The sequence below is a fragment of the Aspergillus oryzae genome, chromosome 5 (assembly GCF_000184455.2).
Source record: "Aspergillus oryzae RIB40 DNA, chromosome 5".
Lineage (NCBI taxonomy): Eukaryota > Fungi > Ascomycota > Eurotiomycetes > Eurotiales > Aspergillaceae > Aspergillus > Aspergillus oryzae.
The window spans coordinates 3,948,343-3,969,735 of record NC_036439.1 but is presented as its reverse complement, the minus strand read 5'-3'; the positions used below and the strand labels follow the sequence as shown (position 1 = coordinate 3,969,735).

The window sequence follows — 21,393 nt, the reverse complement described above, 5'->3', positions numbered from 1 at the left end:
TACTGGCGTCGATCGCAGTCAAGGGACTTGGGACCTCTGGTAGCCCACGGTCACCGTTCTTATCTTCTTTTTTTGCCCCTTTAGACCCAAACATGTGGGTTTTACTGATTCTCCTTTTGTTCTGGTTCTGCACTCTTCTGTTTTCTCATCTACATATAGAGGCACTCGACCTCTGCTTTTATGCCATTAGTCGAAGAAAGCGGAACTGACCCGGTCGAATGTGTTCTACCTCCTCAGACAATGACTCCTGCTCCTGTATTGGTACATAACGCTGTAAATCTGAACCCCAAATTTGAAATCAAGAGAAGCTGTTATAGGTCTTGGTAGATAATCAGCGCTACACTAAATGTTCCACCATATATATTATAACTAGGTGGAGAAGTAGTAATAAATTGACAATCTGCTAAACGCCATTGCATCATCTAAAAATACAAATCTGTATATGCGACGAACGAATACATCTTTCCAAGGTAATATCCACACAAGTTTCCATCAGCATTCAATACAAGTCTTCTATTGCCCTTAGGCCTTCTGCTCCGGCTGCTTCTCCTTAAACGTCTCATCAGCAAGAACTTCCACACCGTAGTTGCGCTTCTGTCCTGGCATAACGTGATCGCGGGACAGGTCGAGTTCACCGTGGCGGACACGCTCAGGCCAAGATTCGGCGAGACGAGCATCGTGGATATCAGTCCAGAGGATCTTTACGCCGTTGCCTTCCAGTCCGTTCGTGCTTTCAATCTCCTGGACCTTGTATTCGACCTCGGATGTGCTCAAGGTCTTTTCCAGCTCAGCCACACGTTCAGCTTGCTCGGCGGCCTTAGCCTCCTCCTTCGCACGAGCCTCCCTGCGGCGCCGTCTAGCAGTGCGAGTGAGGTATCCCCTTTTGCCATCAGCGAAACCATTCGCGATCTCCTCCTCCTGGATGGACAGAACGGCAGACACATCGGCCACACTGGTGGCCTTCTGGTCCATCAAAGCACGAGCGCGGTGCTTCTTCTCCATCAGCCAGCCGACCTTGTCTGCATACTTTTCGTCAAACTTCTTGGCTCCTTCGGGGTCTTTGGGCCGCTTCTGATCCAGGAACCTTTCGCTGATGGTGATCATCTCACGAGGAGGGGAGAGTTGGCGTTGCATGGCAAATTCGCGGAGAAGATGGTAGGCACGGAGGCCGACCTTAGGTTCGTTGAAATGGACGGAGTAGTAAGGCACCCACATGTCCTTTCGGAGAGTAGCGGGGACGGTCTTTTTGCCGTGGTATACTAGCTGACGGAGGACATTATTTTTCTAGAGAGGTATGCATCTTAGCATATGCTCCTGTGGATTTACAGGATGACCATTAGAATTACAAGGAAGTCTTACCTCCAAATACCGCGTCAATGAGTAGACAACCTGGTTGGTGCGGATGTTATGATAGACGAAGATGTTCTTCCCGTGCGTAATGGCATTGATGGCCTTTCGTAACCGGACTCCCTCCTTCCACTGGTGTGTTTTGAAAGCATTCGAGTTCTGTTCCCGTGCTTTTCCCTGGATCACGCTATGGTTCTCGATTGGCGGGCGACGGACGACATTCCATGTCCCGATTTTGGTCGGGTCCAGGATCTTCTGGAACGGCTTGGTGACGGACTGCGAGGCCATTGCGGCCAGAAACGCACTGTTGCGTCTCTCTTATTAATCAATCTTGAGGGTAATTTGAGTAGAGTGTGGCCCCCTCTAGTGCATAGCGATTCGGGGAAAGGAGAGGTGAGGTGTGGTGAGGTTGATGGAGTGTCGGAAGCTGGAAAGAGAGAGCGCGCGGATCAATTTTTCGACGGGGAGACCGAACCCAACCAAACCAAATGGGCAAACCCGCCGCAACCTCCGCAGAGCAATGGATGCTTTGTGTTTAAGCTCCCATCATTCTTAATGAACCTTCGAGTTTAGCGCACATCTCCTCCTTGTTATACTTAATTACTGAACTTCTTACATTCCTCGCTATAGGCTTTGGGACTGCACATATAATGACTGCGCACATCAACTAAACAATCAAGCTGCCCCAATGTCGCTGACTATTACCTCGGAGGGCATAGGCCATGATGATGCTGGTAATCGTCGCGAGAGATCTTGGCTGTTCCCATCGGTAATTCCATCCTACAGTAGAGTGTCCGCCAATTGGTCTGGGGGTAAGCTGATAGGCTTGTTTTCTAGAATCGCAAGCTTCGCCATCTACAAGGCATCTCAATCCGTAATCTTGTTATCGACCCCCCGAGCAGGACTCGGGGAAAAACTATTGATGACGAAGACATCCCCAACTCGTTCCAATCGCCATCGAAGATCCTGGCTCAGGATGCGAGTCGCCCCCTGAACCACTCGCGCTCATTCACAAATCTCAAATCCGTCAATGCAGCCGGCGATAAGTGTATTACTCGTGAGCCGCCTCCCCGGCGACAGCCACAAAGGCGAAACACCTTACCTTGGAGCGATCCCAACCCGCGCACAAGACAAGTAAAACTGGAGGACATCACGAGGAGTCGGATGGCAGATACCTGGTTCTCCATGCATTGCGATAAGATCGAAGAACCGGTGTATGTGAGCGAGGTCGTGAAGGATGCAACGAACCCGAGCTTCCGGTCCTTCGACCTGAATATGTGCGGGCCCTTGGTTTCGCGATCGGATAATCTCACCCTCAAGCTATGGGCGAAGACGGCCGCTATGGAAGAGTACATGTTGTTGGTGGAATTGCAGTTACATCTACAATCCCTACAGTTTCTGGGAAAGTCGTTGGATAGCTTCCACCAGCCGTTACCGTCCAATTCTATTCTTTTCCATTTTGCGGACGGCGTCTATGGGAATCTGACGGATCTTCCACCGGTTTGGGTGCCTCTGCCTGCGAAACCATCCAAAGCTTCCGATAGGAATGCGCTGCCGACTTCGTCCTACGACGCGCTGATGCGGCTGGCAAACCTGGATGAGTGCATTCAAGACGCACTGATCACTAGGGAAAAGCTAGAAGCTCAAATAAGCTCAATTCTGGAGAGAAATCAGAAAGCTTTGGCCGTTACCAGCGAGGTTTCGCGAGCCCGGGATAGAGTGGCCCTGACGAAACAGGCGGTTGTGTCTGAGAGGAAACAACTTCGCCTGACTAGCAAACGTAAGGAAAAACTGATCGCTAGTTTACGCGCGAGGAGGGAGGCTATGGCGCGTGGGCGCCAGACGCAAGAAAGAGCTCGTAGTCATCTTCCCGATGCGCAGGAGAAGCTGCACTCCAGCGCTAAATTATTGGAAAAAGAGACAGAGGACACCAAGGGCCAAATCCGACGCATATCAGAGGATCTACTAGCCATCTATCCCATAGAGCCGATCCCTGACAAACCGCTCGCGTTTACAATCGCGGGCATTGCCTTGCCGAACTCGAACTTCACGGATATTCATCGGGACGCTGTTGCGGCCGCACTTGGATACACTGCACATTTGGTTTATCTACTGTCCTTCTATCTGTCCGTGTCCATGCCTTATCCGATAAATCCGTATCTCTCCAACTCGCAGATCCAGGACCCGGTGTCAGTCTCACTCCCACAACGGACGTATCCACTGTATCCGGTCAACGTCCATTACCGGTTCGAATATGGGGTGTTTTTACTGAACAAAAACATCGAATTCCTCCTGAATAAGCAGGGCGTACGAGTGCTTGACATCCGACACACGCTCCCCAACTTGAAGTATCTGCTGTACGTTCTGACTGCAGGGACTGCAGAAATCCCCGCACGGAAGGCTGGGGGAATTCGAGGCCTGCTACCGGGCCGGTTGACCCCCAGTATGTCGAGACGCGGGAGCGAAGACAGCGTTGCATACAGCGAATCCAACTTACCCCGGAAAATGATGAGTTCGTTGGTGAAGTCCAATGGGGACGTCGCGCTTGACAAGGGGAAAAAGAGTATCCCTGTCTTGAACACGACGTCTGCCTCCCAGGTGGCCTAATCCCGGTCCAGTCCCTCGTGGTGATTTGGATCTGCTTATAGGGGGCTTATCTTGCTGACCCGTGGCGTCTCCGCCGTGATTTATTTTTATTAATTTATTTTTCCTTTTTCTTTATCTTGTCTCATTACGATATGGGTGGAATCTATTTTGCATATGTAGCATTTGTGACGGGTGATATCCATGTTTTATGCATCTGTACCACTACGTATATTTTTCTGTTGATTTGCTGTCTATTTTTTTTTCTCTCTCTTCTTGTATTTTCAACTAGACATACAATTGGGATGAACGAACCAAGAAAAATAAAATAACGACTGGCGGGAATGCGAACCGACCGGGAATAGACCATTAGTGTCGAGTCTAATGGGGATTACTATTGATAACAGATATCACTGTTCAGGGAATTCATTGCAAATATAATTAAATTTGACGTTCGGCTACCCCGCATTTCCTTCCCCATTTATCGACTTTCCGTGGATACGGTGATTTCTTCCAAAATCCATTCCCAATTGCAAACTTGTCGGTCTGACTGACTCTTGTGATGGTTTGAAGGTGAACCACCCCGTTCTTTGTTGTGCGAATACAGAGGGAATTCCAATCCCATGGGAGAGAGAGAAGGCGTGCTATCGTGCCTGATAAATACCCGCTAACCCCACCGCTTTCTCACGGAGCGCTCGCTTTGCATCGGCTTTCTCCAACCCCCAACCTGACCATAATCCACTTTGTGCGCCGGCAAAGGGCGGCACTGCTGGAGGATTGGAGAACATGATGGCAGCAAGCAATGCACAACCTGACACCGGTCTCTATACCCAAAACAGCCAGAATCAGAAGTCCCCGTCGCCCCAAGCCCAGCATCGCCGCGGTTATCAGGCATGCGACCCTTGTCGGAAACGCAAGGTGAAGTGTGATCTTGGCAGTAAGCGCAGTCCTCACATCGCCATCATACGATGCCCCCTAGTACCTTAATTCGGTAGGATTATGACCGCTGACGAGCGTCGTAGGTGTCGATAATCCCCGTCCTCCTCCCTGTGTACGATGTCGTCGCGAAAGCAAGCGCTGCGAGTTCTCCGCCACCCGGCGCAAGCGCAAACCCTCGGAAGTCGAGGAGACCGTAGATGGCGTACTCCGACGTGATAAGAGAATGATGATCGGGGATCCTGCATCCAATGGTTCTCCTAGTGATGGATCGTCGTCCTATGCACAGCCTGAACCGGCGTCGTTTGAGAGCAATAGTGCCATTCCGCAGCAGAAGTGGTCGGCCGAGCGATCACCCACGACTACCACTCAGGTACCCCAGCCAACTACTACTACTACTACCGCCACCACCAACCATCGGTTCACGCCAAACACCCCTTCGTCTACGACACACTTCCCCGATGCACGGAATACCCGACTGGTGTATCCTTTGGGGGACCGAACAACCAGTTATGGTCTTGATGGCGGGCAAACCATGATGAATCGTACCGCGGTCGAGCTGCTGTCACCTGCAATCAGTAACAGCCATGATGCGTTACATCTGTTGTCCGAGGCTGCAGGACGGACGGAAGATCTCAATCGCCAAAGCCTTGAAAATCGTTATGCAGCCCGGCAGTCTGTCTCGTCTTTCAACTCACCCATGTCTCCTCTTACCCAGGCTGGCACCCCCCGAAGTGCAGGAGGCTCGTTCTCGAGACCAGCCCGGTCTGGAATGCAGATGAATAACTATTTCCCAACGACTGGATCGAGCTCGATCGATCATCAAACCTCTGATGGCCGTGGCCAGTCAGGTCCTTCGGAAGGTCTTCAAGACCCAGGCTTTGCGGATGCTGTCAAAGCTTGGTCACGATTGCGTTTCGTTCGTGCTGGCTGGCTTTCAGTTGAGGAAGCCATGGCTTATGTTGCATAGTATGTTATTTCCTTTCTTTCAAAGTATAACTCACTGACTTGGATAGCTACTACAAACATCTTGCTCATTTAAGCCCTATCGTCATTCCTGATTTCTCTCATCATTCTACACATCGTACTTTGCTCACTGACGAGCCCGTGCTAGCCGTTACGATTCTTACAACAGCATCACGGCACATGAAACCCAAGGGAGACGGAGCATATACCCGTTCCTTTTACATCCATGACCGGCTCTGGTCGTATCTACGTGGAATGATCGAGCGTCTCTTTTGGGGTCAAGAAAAGTTCGGTGGGGATAGTATGGGAATCAGTAAACCGCGTTCGTTCGACCTAGCACCCACATCGGCGAAAGTGAATCTCAAGGGCAATCTGCGATCGCTGGGAACCATAGAAGCTCTATTGGTCCTAACAGACTGGCACCCGCGAAATTTACATTTTCCTCCGGGTGACGACGAGAACACACTACTGGACTTGGATGCCCAAGGTCAGACTCGGCCCGAAAAGGATTCAGAAATGGACCCCGACAATATCCTCAACCGTAACCCGAATGCCTCTGCAGAAGGCCGACTTGCTTTTCAGAAGTGGCTGGAACCTGCCTGGCGGTCCGATCGAATGTCTTGGATGCTACTTAGCACAGCACAAGCCTTAGCATTCGAGCTGGGAGTGTTCGATCAAAAGAACGATGCGAAGGCGGCGAGCGAATATCCGGTTGAGCACACACGGAAGCGGCGGCTTCGTCGCCTCATCCTTGTGTACAACACGCAGAGCAGTGGCCGCATTGGTATTCCATCGATGCTTCCTCTCCCACAATATGCCAATGACATCCAGCCGACGAATGTAGCCAACGTTAAAGGCGGTGATGCGAACATCGACAAAATGCACGATTGTTGGATTGGAATTACGAAGATTATGTATCAGAGTAACCAGTTACTATTCGCGTCCAACGAACAAACATCAGAGTTGATCCGCAGTGGTCGATATCGAGATCAAATTGACAGATTCCAGCCATTCTTGCGGGAATGGCGACAGAACATTGACACACTTGATCGTAAGTTGCTATTATCTGGCTCATTGGTCAACGCTGACAATCTCAGTTGCGCCTCCGATGAGAATGCTCTTGATGATTGAGTATGAATATACTCGTAAGTTGCTCTTTTAACCCACGCTGTGCTGAAAACTGACATCGTTCAGGGTTATATGTCAATTCTTTGGCTCTACAAGCTGTAGTTGATCGGTGGACGACCATGTCGAACGAAGCCACCCAAAGTGCAAGGCCAGGGTCTGGGGCAACTTCAGCTAACAGCTGGTTCAACGTGCTCATGGAGTTGTACCGTGTCAATGAACAGTATATTCAAGAGGTTGTCGACGCGTCGCGCAGGATTCTACAGACCGTACTGGAGGAGCTTATTCCTGGAGATCACCTCAAGCACGCACCTGTTCGAACCTACTTTCGAATTCTGTCCGGAATGATCTTCATTCTTAAGGTATGTCTACCATTTACAGGAGTTTTCTCATCTGGACTAACGAGATAGACATTCACTCTCGGTGCGAGAGAAGATGACGTTCGCGTTTCCTTGGACCTCCAGGACCGAACCGTGGAAGCACTACGGACGCATGTGGTAGACGATGTCCACCTGAGTCACGCCATTGCCCGACTGCTAGAGCTGCTCACGACCAGCATTCGTACCCGATTCTTGCGATTCGCACCGATGGATCGTGGCAACGACGTCGAGCACGACCGCGCGTCTGCACCAACCTCCCGACCCCAATCACCCCGTGCGCGTGAAAACCGCCGAGACGGCACGAGCAATGGCTGGACACCAGGGCAAAACACGACACAGAATCTGAGCTATGTCGACAGTAATGGTCACTCGACCGGCACTCCAATGACTTCGGTGCATGACCCACTGGCTGGAATCCCGGCACAGCCGATCAACTCGTCCAATATTAACGTTTCATTCATGCCCCCACCGCCATCCGTGTACCACAACTACTATGACCCGAATGCAACGCCCCCCGCAGGGGACCTGGACGGCTCGAACGTTCCATCGCAGTCGATGCAGGACTCTGGCGCCCTGCCGGACTGGTTTGCCCTGCCGCTCGATCAATTCTTCAACAGCTCCACCCTGGTGGATCAGGGTCTAGGGGGCACAGGACCGATGGTGGGCGAATTCGACATGCTCGAAGTCCTCCTTAATGAACAGTACGACGGACACACCGACAATCTTGATTCCACCGGCGGCGGCACCATTCCGTCTCAATTCTTGCAATCATCGTAAATCATATGAATCCACGACAGATATCGACCACCAGTCCCATAGGAATTGCAAATATGCAATGGATTAAAGGAGATAAAATACCCTAATGTACACATGAACGTTACGATATCATCAATTAAGTTCAACCAATAACACATTCATATTCATCCCTTTCCGTAGTCTTTTACAGGTCCACATTAAATAAGCAAAATTCAAGGTAAAATAAATAAATAAAGAAAAAGCCTCATAAGACCACAACCCACCCAACACTCCCTAATAACCCATCACGAAACAACTTAACCCCCACAAACCAAAGAACCAGAAAGGTACGTAACTACTGTAGTCTACCAATTCCACGGAGAAACTAATCAGGTAACCCGTGTCACACGAGTCAAAAACCGTTCCGTCACGTTTCACCTTATCTGACAGCTCGGAGATCGGCCGGAGATTTACCGTTACATTTAATGTTTAATCTGAGTGGGGATTTAACATGTGATTCGATTTTTGGCATCAGTTCAATTATTTTTGATTGTTAGTATAAAATAGTATAGATTAGGATAGTTAGTAAACTTAGATTCGCGTGTATTCGATTGATGTAGGGGTTGTGTATTGTGTTGTCTTGGGCATGAGGGCGGGTTTGCTGTACGTGTGAGTGGAAGAGGGAGGTGGGGAGGGGATGTGAATCATGTGATAGATAGGATTGGAGTGATTTTGAAGGGTGTCCACTGTCCTTGACTCCTTGTATGTCTTTGTTTCGGAATGTAGATTGAGTTATGTCATTGAATGTTGGGCAGTTGCACTTGTAGGGCTGGGGTAGGATTAGAGTTTTGGTGGATTATATTCTGAAACGGGACCTGCTTGAGATTTAGTAAAATTGCATGGTGGAGGCATCCTTGTTCCTATCTAGTAAATTCGTGTCCATGGATGAGGTAGTGTGTATAATATGATGAATTGTGTTATGTAATTGAAAGCTGCCCTCTCGTGTAACGATCGACGTGGTCATATATACAGAGGTCCAAGAAGACAGCCGCAATCATCCATCAACATGTCCCGCATACCAAACCATCTCTCATAAATCAAAGTCACCATATACAAGAAGAAATAGATACATCGGTAGATCAGATTACTCATCTCCAACATCGAGCCGGATCACCCGCTAGGGGGTCGGTTCATTAGACTTAGGCCGTGCATCAGAGCACGGGGCCCGCATTAGTCAGGCATTTAAGCCTGGGCGGCGAAGCCGAGTCTGGGACCCTGGGAGTCGAAGACGACGTACTGGCTCTTGAGGAAGACATCACCCAGGATGGAGAGGCCGAGACCAGAGTTGCTCTGAATACCGCCAACGCAAGTGGAGCTGCCCTCCTGGAGAGGGGCGTAGTTGATGTGCTTGCCAGGGATGACGGCGTTGTAGGAGCCGATAACAACGGTGAATTCGGGGAGCTCGGTTTCGCAGGGAAAGACGTAGCCTCCAGCGGATGCGTCGTTCTTGGCGCCCTGGACCTGCTTGTAGTAGGCATCGACGATTTCGTCATCGAGCATGACGAGGGTGGTACCGGTGTCTGGAGAGAGGTGTTAGTAGATGCCCAGACCTGGTCGATTTGCGATTGGATGGGGACTCACCAGCAATACCAGTGATGGGGGCCTTCTGGGCGTCGCCCTTTCCGACAGAGTAACCGTCAGCAGTGAATTGCCAGAAGCCCTGGGAATCGTCCACATCGGCATATGCGAGTTCACCAGTGAACTTGCTCTTGTCGATGAAGCCGAAGTCATAGGAGCCAGGAGCATGGTACTTCAGGGTCACGGCGAATAGGGGAGCGTCCAGCTGGTCCTTGACGGTGTCGAAGAAGGTAGTCTGGGGCTTGGGCTTGACTGTAGTCTTTGTCAGCACACACCAGTCATCAACACTGTGCAATCGAAGGATGCCTTACCAGTGTTGATCGAGCTGAAAGCGAGACCCAGCAGACCGTCATTGTTCTTGTCCTGAACAAACTGATCGCTAATCTTGCTAGCGGCCTCGACGGCCTGGCCCTGGGCAGTGACGCCGCCCACGGTGACAGTATCCTGATAAACGTCACCGCTGGCACTGCTGCCATCACCGTAGCTGATGTCCCAGCTGGCACCAGCGATCTTGGAGGCGTTTCCAGAAGGCTTGTAGACGTCGTGGCCGGTCTGCTCGGACTTGGGGAGCTCCTCGGAGAAGACCCAGCTGAATTATTATTAGTCATGAATTTATGTGGAGAACTGTCTATTACTTACAGATCGGCCGAGCCAGTGTCGAAGTCGAGGTTCAGGGTCGTGCCGCCAATGTTGACAGGAGTCAAGTACTCAATGTCATTGGGCTCGGGAGAAGTCACGACAGTACCGTGACCCGAGGCAACAGCGCTCTTGAGGTGCGCAGGCACAGTACCGCCATACTTAGCAAGCGCCCTGCTGTAGATTGCGGGGAAGCTGGCGGTCTTGGGACCGACGCGGGCAGTCTGCCTGGTGATCTGGTTGATGGTGAATCCCCGACGAGCATGGGGGGAGTGAGAGGGACCGGTGGGCAATGCAGAGGCGACCGTGGAGAGGCCGACCGCGACGGCAGCGACTTTGCTCAAGATAACCATAGTGATTGCTCTCTAGACGAAATGTGGAGAAGACGGAACGAAAGACTGGATGTGAAAGAATGACAAGCACAAGCCTAGACGAACTCAGACTCTTGTTGGAGAGGATGGGAGAGTGATGAGCTACTCAGGGCAGCTGGAAGGCGCTCCTTTATAGCTTTGTCTACTCTGGTGGTCATCATGAAGGTAGTGGTGATAATCAACGGACTCCGGCTCAGGAGAGAAGCGGTCCACATCAGCAGCACTAGGCAGTGTTTCTCGTCTAGGCATGGAGCGACGAAGATCCTTGTCATCCAGTAAGCTTTCTTGGCCCAGTTACAAGCTCACCCACTACGATGTAAGAAGGGGTTGCAAGTGTGTTGGCGCCAAGATCCCAATGGATGAGTGTACCTGAATGGTGAGCTGGTTAGGCGAGAGGAACAAGCACTCTGCCCCATGTCTAGACCCTGGTAAAGGCAACCTGGTCCCGGATGCTACGGCGGAAATGGTCATTGCTTGTTTAGGACAAGACCTCTGGTCTGGTTCTGCTGATCTCCACCTCCATATCACAGATTAATTGAAGGGAACGGATATCTCCGTCTGGTGTAAAGGAGGACATCCATCGCCCATTCGATATCGGTCCGGCGATCGCCATTCATCCGGGCTGGCGTAGTATTGGAGGAGGGGGGGGAGGCGCAGGGGTACCCGGGTCGAGAAGGCCCAAGAGCAGTGAAGAAGGTGGTCAAGACATCAATGCAATCAATCTATTTGGGAGCCTATGAGGAGGACCGGAGGAAGGCCGAACGATGATTGAAGGAAATGAAATTGAGAGGGGGAAAGAAAAGGACCCACGCTTCAACATAGACTTGGGGTAGAAGTACTGTAGTGGTCTCTGATTGGCCGGGTCCCCTTATACTTCCATGCTAGTCCTAGTCTTGACTACTCGCTGGTCACCATTTCTTTCCGTCACATGGGCGGCGGTGCCTTAGACACGAGGCCATCCATTCTTTTATGGAGACGAACCGTCGGAGTCCTGAAGATCACCGTTTGTCCCTGAACGAACATCTGATATCTACATAGTCTACCACTATATTCATTTCAACTAACACCGGGTTCTCTGAAATATGTACATGAATGGAACTTTCTATCAAGGTTTCCATAATCTCGGAATTACCCAATTCATAAACATAAAACCGAGACAGCCAAATGACCCTGTCATATCAGACGCACGGTGAGATTCTTGTCGCGGTATCAGCAACCGCCCTCAGCCTCGGGCGATGTCACTCTGCCTGCGACCACTCGTCAATTCCCCACTCTCCTTATCACGAAATACTCAATTTCTCGATTTCTAAGGAAAGCAGAAGGTCTCCATAAATCAAGACACTGTTCTCTACGATCCAACCAGGTTTCAAAATTAAATGATGAGGGCCAACGCCGTGTTGAATATGGGCAAATCACCGCGCGCGACCTGATTTTGGTCGCTCTCCACTTAGCATGCATAGAAGACGGGGCAAGCGGATTGGGTGGACTGACAGGAAAGTCCCTAATGGTTAGGGCTGTCGATCACCGACGGATTCAGTGATAAGCGGCTCAATCAACGAAATCAGTCCATGGCTCCCTGTTGGTACCTGCCGTATCGGGATTGCCTATGGACAGGGTTCGAGCTTAATATTGGATAGTATCAACTATCACAATCTGCCTATAACTCAATTGTTCTTGTGGAGAGTCTTCTTGGAAGCCGTGTCTGCCGTTCATCTGGACCGAATGGACGGTATCTCACAAGGCAAGTATGCCCGTAAGTGACCCTCAAGCGGTTTTGTTTTACATATTTATGTTACTAAAATTTTTAATAAAATTAGTTCTTAGTGTCGTGCGGCAAAGCTCCTTAACCTACATAGTACAGAGTAATTGATAGCAATGGGAACACGAGCCATCCACATACCACTTCCAGCTAGCTTGATTGAGCTAAAACAAAAAAAAAAAAAAAAAAAAAAAAAAAAAAAAAAAAAAAAAAAAAAAACGACACTGTCCACCGTCATATTACCCTCAGATAACGACTTCTGCAGGGACCAAGAACGATGGCGAGATAATGCATAACCCTAGTAGACAATGACGAGCTCACTAGTTCTTTCAACAGTGCAAAATAAGAACCGTTAATATTATCTAATAGCGAACCGTTTATCTCGGGATAAGTTAGTCAGATGCTTGTCTCACAATCCAATATATTCCGTCGGAGCTAGCAAACTTGCTCCACTTCTGCATTTTCCGACAATCCTACACACTGATAGCCTGATGGACGGACCGCCGACGGCAAGGATTCAAACTTGAGGGTTACTCACTCGGAGCTAATCTGGATTCGCTCTGCAGTGGCACCAATCCTCTGTCATCGGTCGTCTTTTATCAGCGGTCCATCATTAACAGACGTATGATTACCAAGAAGTTCCACTGCATTTCCATATGATTTGTCTCGGAGGAGGGAATTAACCATGTCCACTATCTGCTCGGTGGACTTCATACATTCGGCCGGAACCTGGCACCATCTCTCTTCACTCATGATCCCGGTTTTGACAACCCCGCGATTAACACAATTGACAAGCACTCCGTTGTCCAGGAAAAGGTGCTAGATTATGGATTGCACGAATCCAACAACAACGTGCCTTGACGCGGTGTAGGTCGAAGAATGATAGTCTAGGAACAGGACGCCGAGGGAGCACGACATGATCAGTCATTTCCGAGAAAAGTCTACCTCTAGGTAGGTGGTGTAGATCACCTTGACAACATTCACATGTATCAAGCTGACTTCATGACAAGGTGATGATGACCCATCCTCGTTCGTTGGATTGCTAGTGAGGAATGAATCGCTCTCGATTTGCGGTACATTGGCAAGGACTGATCATACAATAAAACAAGCAGCATGATCGGCATGGGGAGAAGAAAGTAAATGTAGATGTACTAGAATCCAGTCGACCATATCTCTGCCATACGGCCGCAAAAAGCCTGCCAGATACTCTTATAGGCGGTGACGTTCACGAGGGCAAATACGCCATTCAGCTATGCAGCGATATCCTCCCCGGTAGGTGGTTCGTCCACCATAGCGATCTGCCATGCTAGGGTTGAAGGTGACTTGCAGACGGCAAGGCCTATGCCAGAAGCTATGCAAGATAACATTAGACAGACGGTCTCAAGTTTATGCATACTATGGCATTCAGTCCAACTCACCACCACCGGTGACTAGCGCGACTTTGGCCATACTTCTTTGGTATACCCAAAATCCTGCTTCTGAACAGATAGGTCATTGCTGCGGAATTGCGCAAATCGGGAATACGGCCTGAAAGGTCAGACGACAATTCTTCAACCAAAACCTCGCCTCTCAATAATAAGTGCCTCGCATTACATCTGTACTTGGAGGCCTCAATGTCTGATCCAATTCCAGTCGCCCCAACCGAAGAAGATATAAGAGGCAACGTACACCAATCTAGCGAGTGTAGAAAACGGTAGGCGCCACCAATGCATCTAAAAGCTATAATTGAACCCTGAGCAAATTCTTGGAAGGAGTTGGCAAGTATATACAGTACCTCAGATATAGATTCATCTGCGCGTTGTAACTAGGATATGACGCCAATTTATCTTTACCATTCCTAGAACAGAACTTTGTAAACAGGTAAATCCATACACTACCAGTCTTACGACCAGGAAATACTAAAGCCACGATTATAGTCCAGAAACTTTCGAACAAGCCCTCTTCAACAGGTCCTAAGAAACTCAAACCAAGATCAAGAAAACGCTTCCCGTCCAACCCATAAGCTTCTCGTCAACAAGCTTAAACTCCACAGCCGTAAACTCCTTCTTAGCCACTAGACCCAGACTTCCAAGATAATAAGGACCTCCCTTGTTAGAAAAGCTTTTGGTCAAGATAGAGGAAATACAAAATATGTGGTTCAGAGGTTCAGCAGAATATGTCATATTGTCGGTTTAATTGTACGCTTCGTATTTAGTGTGGTTTTGTGACACCTGCAACTGATTATATATAATTCCATCTACTAGTAGGAGGACGGAAGGAACCCTTCGTCTGCCCTGCAAGGCCCAGCCGCCAATAATATGCGAACGACGTACAAAACCCGGTTGGTAAGTAGATATAGCCTCTATTTTAGTCCTTAAGGTGTAGTGTAGGCTATCTGCAGTTTTGTGCCGAGATATTTACTGTGCTATTGTGATCTTCGCCTTTCATTCTTGAGATGTAAGAAGGAAATATGAGTTTAGAGTAGATTGTGGATGGTAAATTATAGAGTTATGACCTAAGATATTACAGTACATATATGAAACAGGGATATCTTGAAAGTTGAAAAAGGCCAAACCGAGAACTTGGACAGACCAGTACTTACTACTTAACGCCCCGTTTCGGCTTTTACTGCGTAATACGGAGTATACAACTGCCCTAGCGCCTGTAGCGAAGGCCCAAAGACTCCTATCCTGGTTGGTTCCAACACAATCTCAAATACCCGCCGTGGCTAACTCGTTCTAAAAGCCCCGAGAACTCTGGTGGACGTCTGGCGCAGGGCATGAAACAGGTTGGCGACTGGAGCAGCTGGACGCACAGAGAGTGGACTTGGCCATAGCCTGGATGGCTCCTTAATCACCATCGAGGATCAAGGATCTGGGTCTAGGCACTAATGGAAGCCCGGCAAATCCGCACGGTATTGAAGGGAACTACCGTGATTCGCTATAAGCCGGACCTGACTAGTTAAGCGAGTCGACCCAACCTTTCCTAATTCGGACAGTTTGTGATCCATCCACCACTTTCAAGTTTCTTTTGTAATGTCCGATCACGTCAATTCAATATCAGTACACAACTTAGTACGGATACATTTCTTCTACATATTAGGCTTAGATTAAGCGGGTTATAAAACTGCAAATATAACGAAACTACTATCTTTCTTGGAAGGTTCAATTCTAGTGAATGACATTCATATATTAATATCTGTTCGAAGTTGTGTATCGATCTTAAATTGACTTGATCTGGGATAATATAAAAAGTGGGACTCAGGATCACAAATTGTATCATGTTTTCTGCATCAGGAAAGGCCGGATCGATTCGCTTAACTAGTTAGATTTGAATGAATCGGGTTCTCTTTGCATGCTTATAAGTTATGATTTTTTTCCTGAACTTCTATCTGACAGCTTCTGGCAAGCGTTGATTTCTTCGATAGACAATCAGTCGTTCCTTCGTTCCTTCATTCTTTTCTATTAACTCTAGTCATTCCTTCTTGAATCATTCACTTCTCAATATGCTCTTCAACAATCCCTCGACTATCCTTGTGGGTGCATTGGGTTGCATGTCGCTTTTGTCCCAGCGGGCGTATGCTGCGCATATTCCTTATCGTCACCGACATAGCCAACATAGCCCTGGAGGCGTCTATGATTCTGCTCCACCAGTCAGCGCCTGTGGAACCGGCGCTCCAACTGCCACAACGACTGTGACTGTAACTGAAACCATCGATGCCAGCTCAACGGAGCTGAACGTCATTACTCCCACGGTTGTTCCTGCTTCCTATACTACTGTGGATATTTCCAGCTCCAGCTCCAGCTCCACCTTTACCAGTGTCGTCGCCGTTTCCTCTACGTCTACATCTACGTCTACGTCTACGTCTGTGTCTGAATCTACCTCTGTCTCTACCTCTGCCTCTGCCTCTTCGTCAGGCAATAGCACTTCAAAGGCAAAGGTCATCATCCCGTACTATCTATATCCATCAACCGGCGCGTGGACACCCTTGGAAGAACTGTAAGTCTATCTCAGAATAGCCGATATCAGGTTAACTGACCGAATAGGATCGTTGCCAATTCCGATGTCCAATTCACCGTCATCATCAATCCAGATAATGGCCCTGGCTCAAACACTGCCTCCGATGCGAACTTCCTCACCGCAGTCCCCAGACTTGCATCCTACAGTAATGCACTGGTCCTCGGCTATGTGAGCACTCAGAAAGGAACTCGAGACATCTCCGAAGTCGAAAAGGATATCCAGACCTACGCCGCATGGCCATCAACCAGTGGAAAATCCTCCTTCGCCGTGCATGGCATCTTCCTCGACGAGGCTGTCGCGGATTACAACGCCGATACCGTCACTTACTATAAGAACCTGGCTTCGACCATCAGGAGTAGTGACGGACTTGGACCAGACAACTACGTACGTTAAGCCCTTCCATGGTAGTAAACTAAATCACTGACCGATATAGATCGTCACAAACCCCGGCGCAGTCCCCGACGAAGCCTACCTTGATATCCCCGACTCTACTGTCATTTTCGAGTCTGCATACAGCGAGTTCCAGTCCGCATACTCGGCCAACGAATTCGAGAAGGTCAAGGGACTGGATCTGGGTCGTTTCGCTACCATGGTTTACGGTATCCCGTCCGATGCCGACCTATCGACGTTGATTACGCAGCTGCGCAGTATCTCCAGTCATACATATATGAGCAACCTTGACACGTATCTAGCCTATGATTCTTTGTGGAGTACGGTGGTGTCTTTGCTGTCTGCTTAAGTCAGTCTGAGTGATGAGTAAAACGATTGGCATGCTCTGATCGTTTTCCCGGTCTTCCTCCTCAATCTCCGATATGCCATCCAATATTGAGTTAACGTACCTTACGATCACGATCATGGTCTTCAACGAAAGCAAATTGTCCTCAAGGAATGGATCGTTCCGTGGGGTTTAGGTCTTGAACTTCTACTACTGAATCGAGTAGAAAGCTTCAATTTGTTTCTGTTTTGTTTTTGAATAGAAAATAAGTCATACGAAAAAATCCAAATGAAGAATATTCCTCTAAAAGAAGTTTTAGTTTCAGAAGACAAAAACACATCCAACCCTCGAAAGTTCGTCAAAACCTTGTATTCTCGGGTTTCACAGAGATGGAAAATAAGCAACTAAGGATTTATATCATCGTTAAGTACAGCCTAGAGTTAATCAGCCACACTATAGCTCCGCATAATTCATTACAAGAGGTTTTCGATATACCCGGGAATTCATACTGCAACCCACCCTGCACTTCACTCCCTTATTCATACCGGACTATACTATCCATGTTTATGTTGAGTTCAATAGCGGTGAAAATCCTATACTTTCCCGGGCATCACCATACCCATCAGGATGAGAGATCGCTCATTGAGAGATTATGAACTTGTGAAATATGAATGATAAGGGCAATTCATTGCATGGGCTTAGCTTTCAAAGAAGAAGATTGGCGTTTGGTGTGGAAGAAGATCTCCATACGATCATGCGTATTGGAATTCAGATCATCATGGGCTGCTTATTATACTGTACAATGAAGAGAAGTAAGGGATGGCAGATAATATGATTTCCCATACATTCACATTTCACCCGCCTGCCCTACCGGAACAGATACCCCTAAATAATATAGGAACTTGACAATGTCTCAAAGAAGAGGTGGGACTCAAATAAAATTGCATGATTACTTTGCTGGAAGCAAGGGCCCACACAACAGTGATCTATGTGAAATATATAGAGATGGCCGTCAGGGCATTCGCGTCAGGGCGGTCTTAACACATACAAAGGGGATTCAGTAGAAGAATCAAAGATCTATAAAAGCATATGACACCGAAGTAGCATTGAAATCTATGTCGAAGCGACCTATCACGAGATTTGCATCTTTAGGAAGAGAACTATATTATTCTTACTTTTCTGTATTTACAATGGAGGCGCTGCTATCCTTGAATCCAAGCCTCGTAGGAGTTAGTAAAGTTCATGACGTTTATATTCTGAAATATGTATTAACTTAGTAAAAAAAGTAATAACTTGGCCCTGGGAATTACAGATACAAATACAGCTATTAGTCATAGCCTCGGTAGCTTGTTATTCAGTATTAATTCACATATTCTTATATTTAACTGTAGTAGTGGAGTTATGTCCTTAAATGTACATTCCATGTACGAAACGGGGATATCTTAAAAGGTGAAGAAATCAAAACCGAGAACCTGGACAGACAGTAGCAGGAAACCCGGACGAGAAACAGCCGTGTACCGAACACCGACTATGCTCCGCGGACCAAAATATGTAGAGTTATATAGTCTTAATTATGCACAAGAATAACCTGCAGGATGGGCCGTTAGCCCCTGTGCAATAAGATTCCGTATGAACAATACGACACCAGTACTCACCCCATCCCATATAAAAAGCAGGGACGAACGAAAACAACCAACGCCCCTCCCATCCTGGGACCCCAAAGCATATATGTGCAGTTCGAACTAGTCGTCTGTGACGATGATCATAATTCTTGAGTGTCCAAGCCCCATATCTCGTAGCGTTTTACAACGTCCCAGCCCACCCGTCGCACCCGACGTCTCCATACACGGCCATTCGTGAGTGTTGTTGGCAGACAAGTGTTGAACTCCGATACCTCTATGGGATTTTCGCGCGACATGCCCTTCTTAGGTGGTGCGCCTGGGTTCAGCTCATGTTCTCGCCTTCGTTTGCCTAGCAACGAAGGAGTCTGGCTTGTCCTCGGTGCTGGCCCTAGGGGCGGGGTTTGACAGACTGGGGCTGGAGTCAATATACTGGAGGCACCTGTTCCGTCGTCTTTATGTGACAATCCATTTTGGTAAGGCTCTCGACATCCATTGACCTCCTCGCCCACTAGATCGGCCGGGGATTGTGATTGGGATTCAACGGTACGCTCAAGGGGAGGGACAGCGGGGATTGTATAGTAGTCCAGCAGCTCGAATGCTTTCCAGCCGAAACCGAAAAATCTCAGCTGACTGAATACCTGTGGATCCGCGAGCGATTCAGAGAACTTTTCAATAAGGATATCGTCGTCGGCTTCCACGATATCTGCGAGAGATAATGCGGATGCGAATACATCTTCCGCCGGACATGACGATAAGCGCCCCAAGCTCGCTTTCGGTGGCCGTGGCGTCTGCGGCGACGACGTAGCACCGGTTGGAACTAAAAGGCGCACAGCAACTAGGTTACGGAGGAATGGGAGCAGTAGCCCTAGTGTCTCCATGCTGGAAAATTCTGTTGCAAAAGCAAGCTGCTCAAGTTGCGGGCTAGAGTGAACAATACGCGCAATCGTATTTGATGATAGCGGCCAGTAGGAAGGGAGCAAGAGATGTCGTAGAGTTGCAGCGTGGTTTATGATTATGTTATTGAGGTAGGCATCACGGATGCTGGCCTGCAATCCGGGAGAACAAGATGGGGTGGTGTCGGGAGTATAGGCTGGAGCACTGCCTGGGTTGTTATGATTATGGTCCACAAAGGGTGGGGTCGGAGCTGGATATTCCAAGTGCTTGGGTGATCTCATATCGTTCGGATTGGGCGTTGCATTGACGAAATACAATCTTTCCAATCCAGTGAAATTCCCTAGGAAGTCCGCATGCCTTCTATTGAAACGATCCTGTCTAATGCTCTTGATCCTGATGATATGAGGCGGAGAAATCGGCCAGGTACTGTCAACAAATGTGTTCATGAAGTTGCAGTCGTCCGATTTGACATTAGTAAGGATGGTGACATCTTCGACTATGGTTTGATCGAACGCAAGATTGAACTCTTCGGTATGAAGAGCGTACAAATTCCGAAGCCCTATCTTCTTGACTCGAAGAGGCTGCTTTGCCGATATGCATTTGCGGAAGTAGTCATGGACCATGACGCTGGGCTCTTGCTCTTCCCTCATTCGAGGTGACCAGTGCAGGTTGAGTTCTTGCAACTTCTTAGACTTCCAAAGCAGAGTCGAAATGTCGTCTGGGTAGCAGAGAGGGTCGATATCGGTGATTTCCAAGCGCCGCAGATGAGGCATTGGAGGTATGACGATCGTCGGTCGAGGGTGACGGCTCGAGGGGAACCGTATAGTCAGCGAAGTCAGCTTAGGTTGTTGCGCCAGCCCGAGGTAGACGGTTTCTAGCATCTTGGTATTGAGCTCCCAGCTGAAGCTCTCCAGCTCTTTCATCTTATCGATAGCCGCCCGCACCACAATATTCAGCATCATGGAGGAATCTGTCACCCGACCAATGCGCGCATGCTCTTCCAGCTCCGACTCCCGCCAGTTTCCCCGGAGCGTCAGCGACCGAACCAGCGATGCGTAAGGACGGGTGATAATGGCGTTAAGGCCCATTGAGAAAGGGCTTGCGCTTCCCATCCCTTCCGGCTGATCCCCACGGTATCGGATCCTATCGTAGGATGTCAGGGTAATGCTCTTGTAGAGCTGCGGGAGCGTCATGTAGTTGAGGACTCGACATGTTCGGCATAGACGAGCAAGGTCGCCAGGATCTTCTAACTGTAAGGATTAGATTTTCCAAGTTAGCTTGATCGCTTGCGCATTCCACAACAAGATCAAGTAAGACATACGTGGGAGATAATGGACGCGATCAAATTCAACGGTAGAACCATCAACGACGCTCCGCGCGGTCGATCTGTTGTAACGCTGGCGTCAAACATATTCCGATTGACAGCCGCCATGGTGCGACGCCCAGAGGCGATGATGTCGCTGCATCGACTAGCGAGTGAGTTGGATTAGGAGGGCGAGTGCACTGCGTTGTACAGCGTAAGGCATCGATCGATGACGGCAGTCGGCGGAGAGCGGAGAAATATGAGTGGAGAGCCTTATTTTTCTCTTGGACCACGCGAAGGTTTCCTCGTGAAGCTAAGCCGCACCGATCAGCTCAAAGACCAGAGTCCACAAAGAAGACCCTGACCACCTCCGGAAAATGGTTC

At 48.8% G+C, this 21,393-nt stretch overlaps 6 protein-coding genes across 6 annotated transcripts; 3 read left to right on the top strand and 3 right to left on the bottom strand.

The window, feature by feature from the left end:
- Positions 1–522: 522 nt before the first annotated feature.
- Positions 523–1,635, bottom strand: AO090120000478 (mitochondrial 54S ribosomal protein mL67; the record flags this gene model as incomplete). Its single annotated transcript, XM_001824126.3, has 2 exons — positions 523–1,284; positions 1,360–1,635. The coding sequence occupies 2 exons, from the start codon at positions 1,633–1,635 to the stop codon at positions 523–525; spliced, it is 1,038 nt and encodes a 345-aa protein (XP_001824178.1).
- A 400-nt stretch (positions 1,636–2,035) lies between these two features.
- On the top strand, positions 2,036–3,954 carry AO090120000477 (putative UV radiation resistance protein (UVRAG); the record flags this gene model as incomplete). The annotated part of the gene is made up of 2 exons (XM_001824125.1): positions 2,036–2,116; positions 2,185–3,954. The coding sequence occupies 2 exons, from the start codon at positions 2,036–2,038 to the stop codon at positions 3,952–3,954; spliced, it is 1,851 nt and encodes a 616-aa protein (XP_001824177.1).
- Positions 3,955–4,553: 599 nt separating this feature from the next.
- Positions 4,554–8,114, top strand: AO090120000476 (Zn(II)2Cys6 transcription factor domain-containing protein; the record flags this gene model as incomplete). Its single annotated transcript, XM_023237750.1, has 7 exons — positions 4,554–4,571; positions 4,690–4,867; positions 4,953–5,835; positions 5,883–6,883; positions 6,930–6,977; positions 7,027–7,319; positions 7,368–8,114. The coding sequence occupies 7 exons, from the start codon at positions 4,554–4,556 to the stop codon at positions 8,112–8,114; spliced, it is 3,168 nt and encodes a 1,055-aa protein (XP_023092546.1).
- Positions 8,115–9,314: 1,200 nt separating this feature from the next.
- AO090120000474 (pepsin-like aspartic protease) lies at positions 9,315–10,699 on the bottom strand (the record flags this gene model as incomplete). The annotated part of the gene is made up of 4 exons (XM_001824123.3): positions 9,315–9,652; positions 9,714–9,962; positions 10,022–10,299; positions 10,350–10,699. The coding sequence occupies 4 exons, from the start codon at positions 10,697–10,699 to the stop codon at positions 9,315–9,317; spliced, it is 1,215 nt and encodes a 404-aa protein (XP_001824175.1).
- A 5,261-nt stretch (positions 10,700–15,960) lies between these two features.
- AO090120000471 (spherulation-specific family 4 protein) lies at positions 15,961–17,214 on the top strand (the record flags this gene model as incomplete). The annotated part of the gene is made up of 3 exons (XM_001824122.3): positions 15,961–16,454; positions 16,502–16,859; positions 16,909–17,214. The coding sequence occupies 3 exons, from the start codon at positions 15,961–15,963 to the stop codon at positions 17,212–17,214; spliced, it is 1,158 nt and encodes a 385-aa protein (XP_001824174.1).
- A 1,925-nt stretch (positions 17,215–19,139) lies between these two features.
- Positions 19,140–21,138, bottom strand: AO090120000470 (uncharacterized protein; the record flags this gene model as incomplete). Its single annotated transcript, XM_023237749.1, has 3 exons — positions 19,140–19,241; positions 19,310–20,956; positions 21,028–21,138. 3 exons carry the CDS (start codon positions 21,136–21,138, stop codon positions 19,140–19,142), a joined length of 1,860 nt encoding a protein of 619 aa, XP_023092545.1.
- Positions 21,139–21,393: the final 255 nt, after the last annotated feature.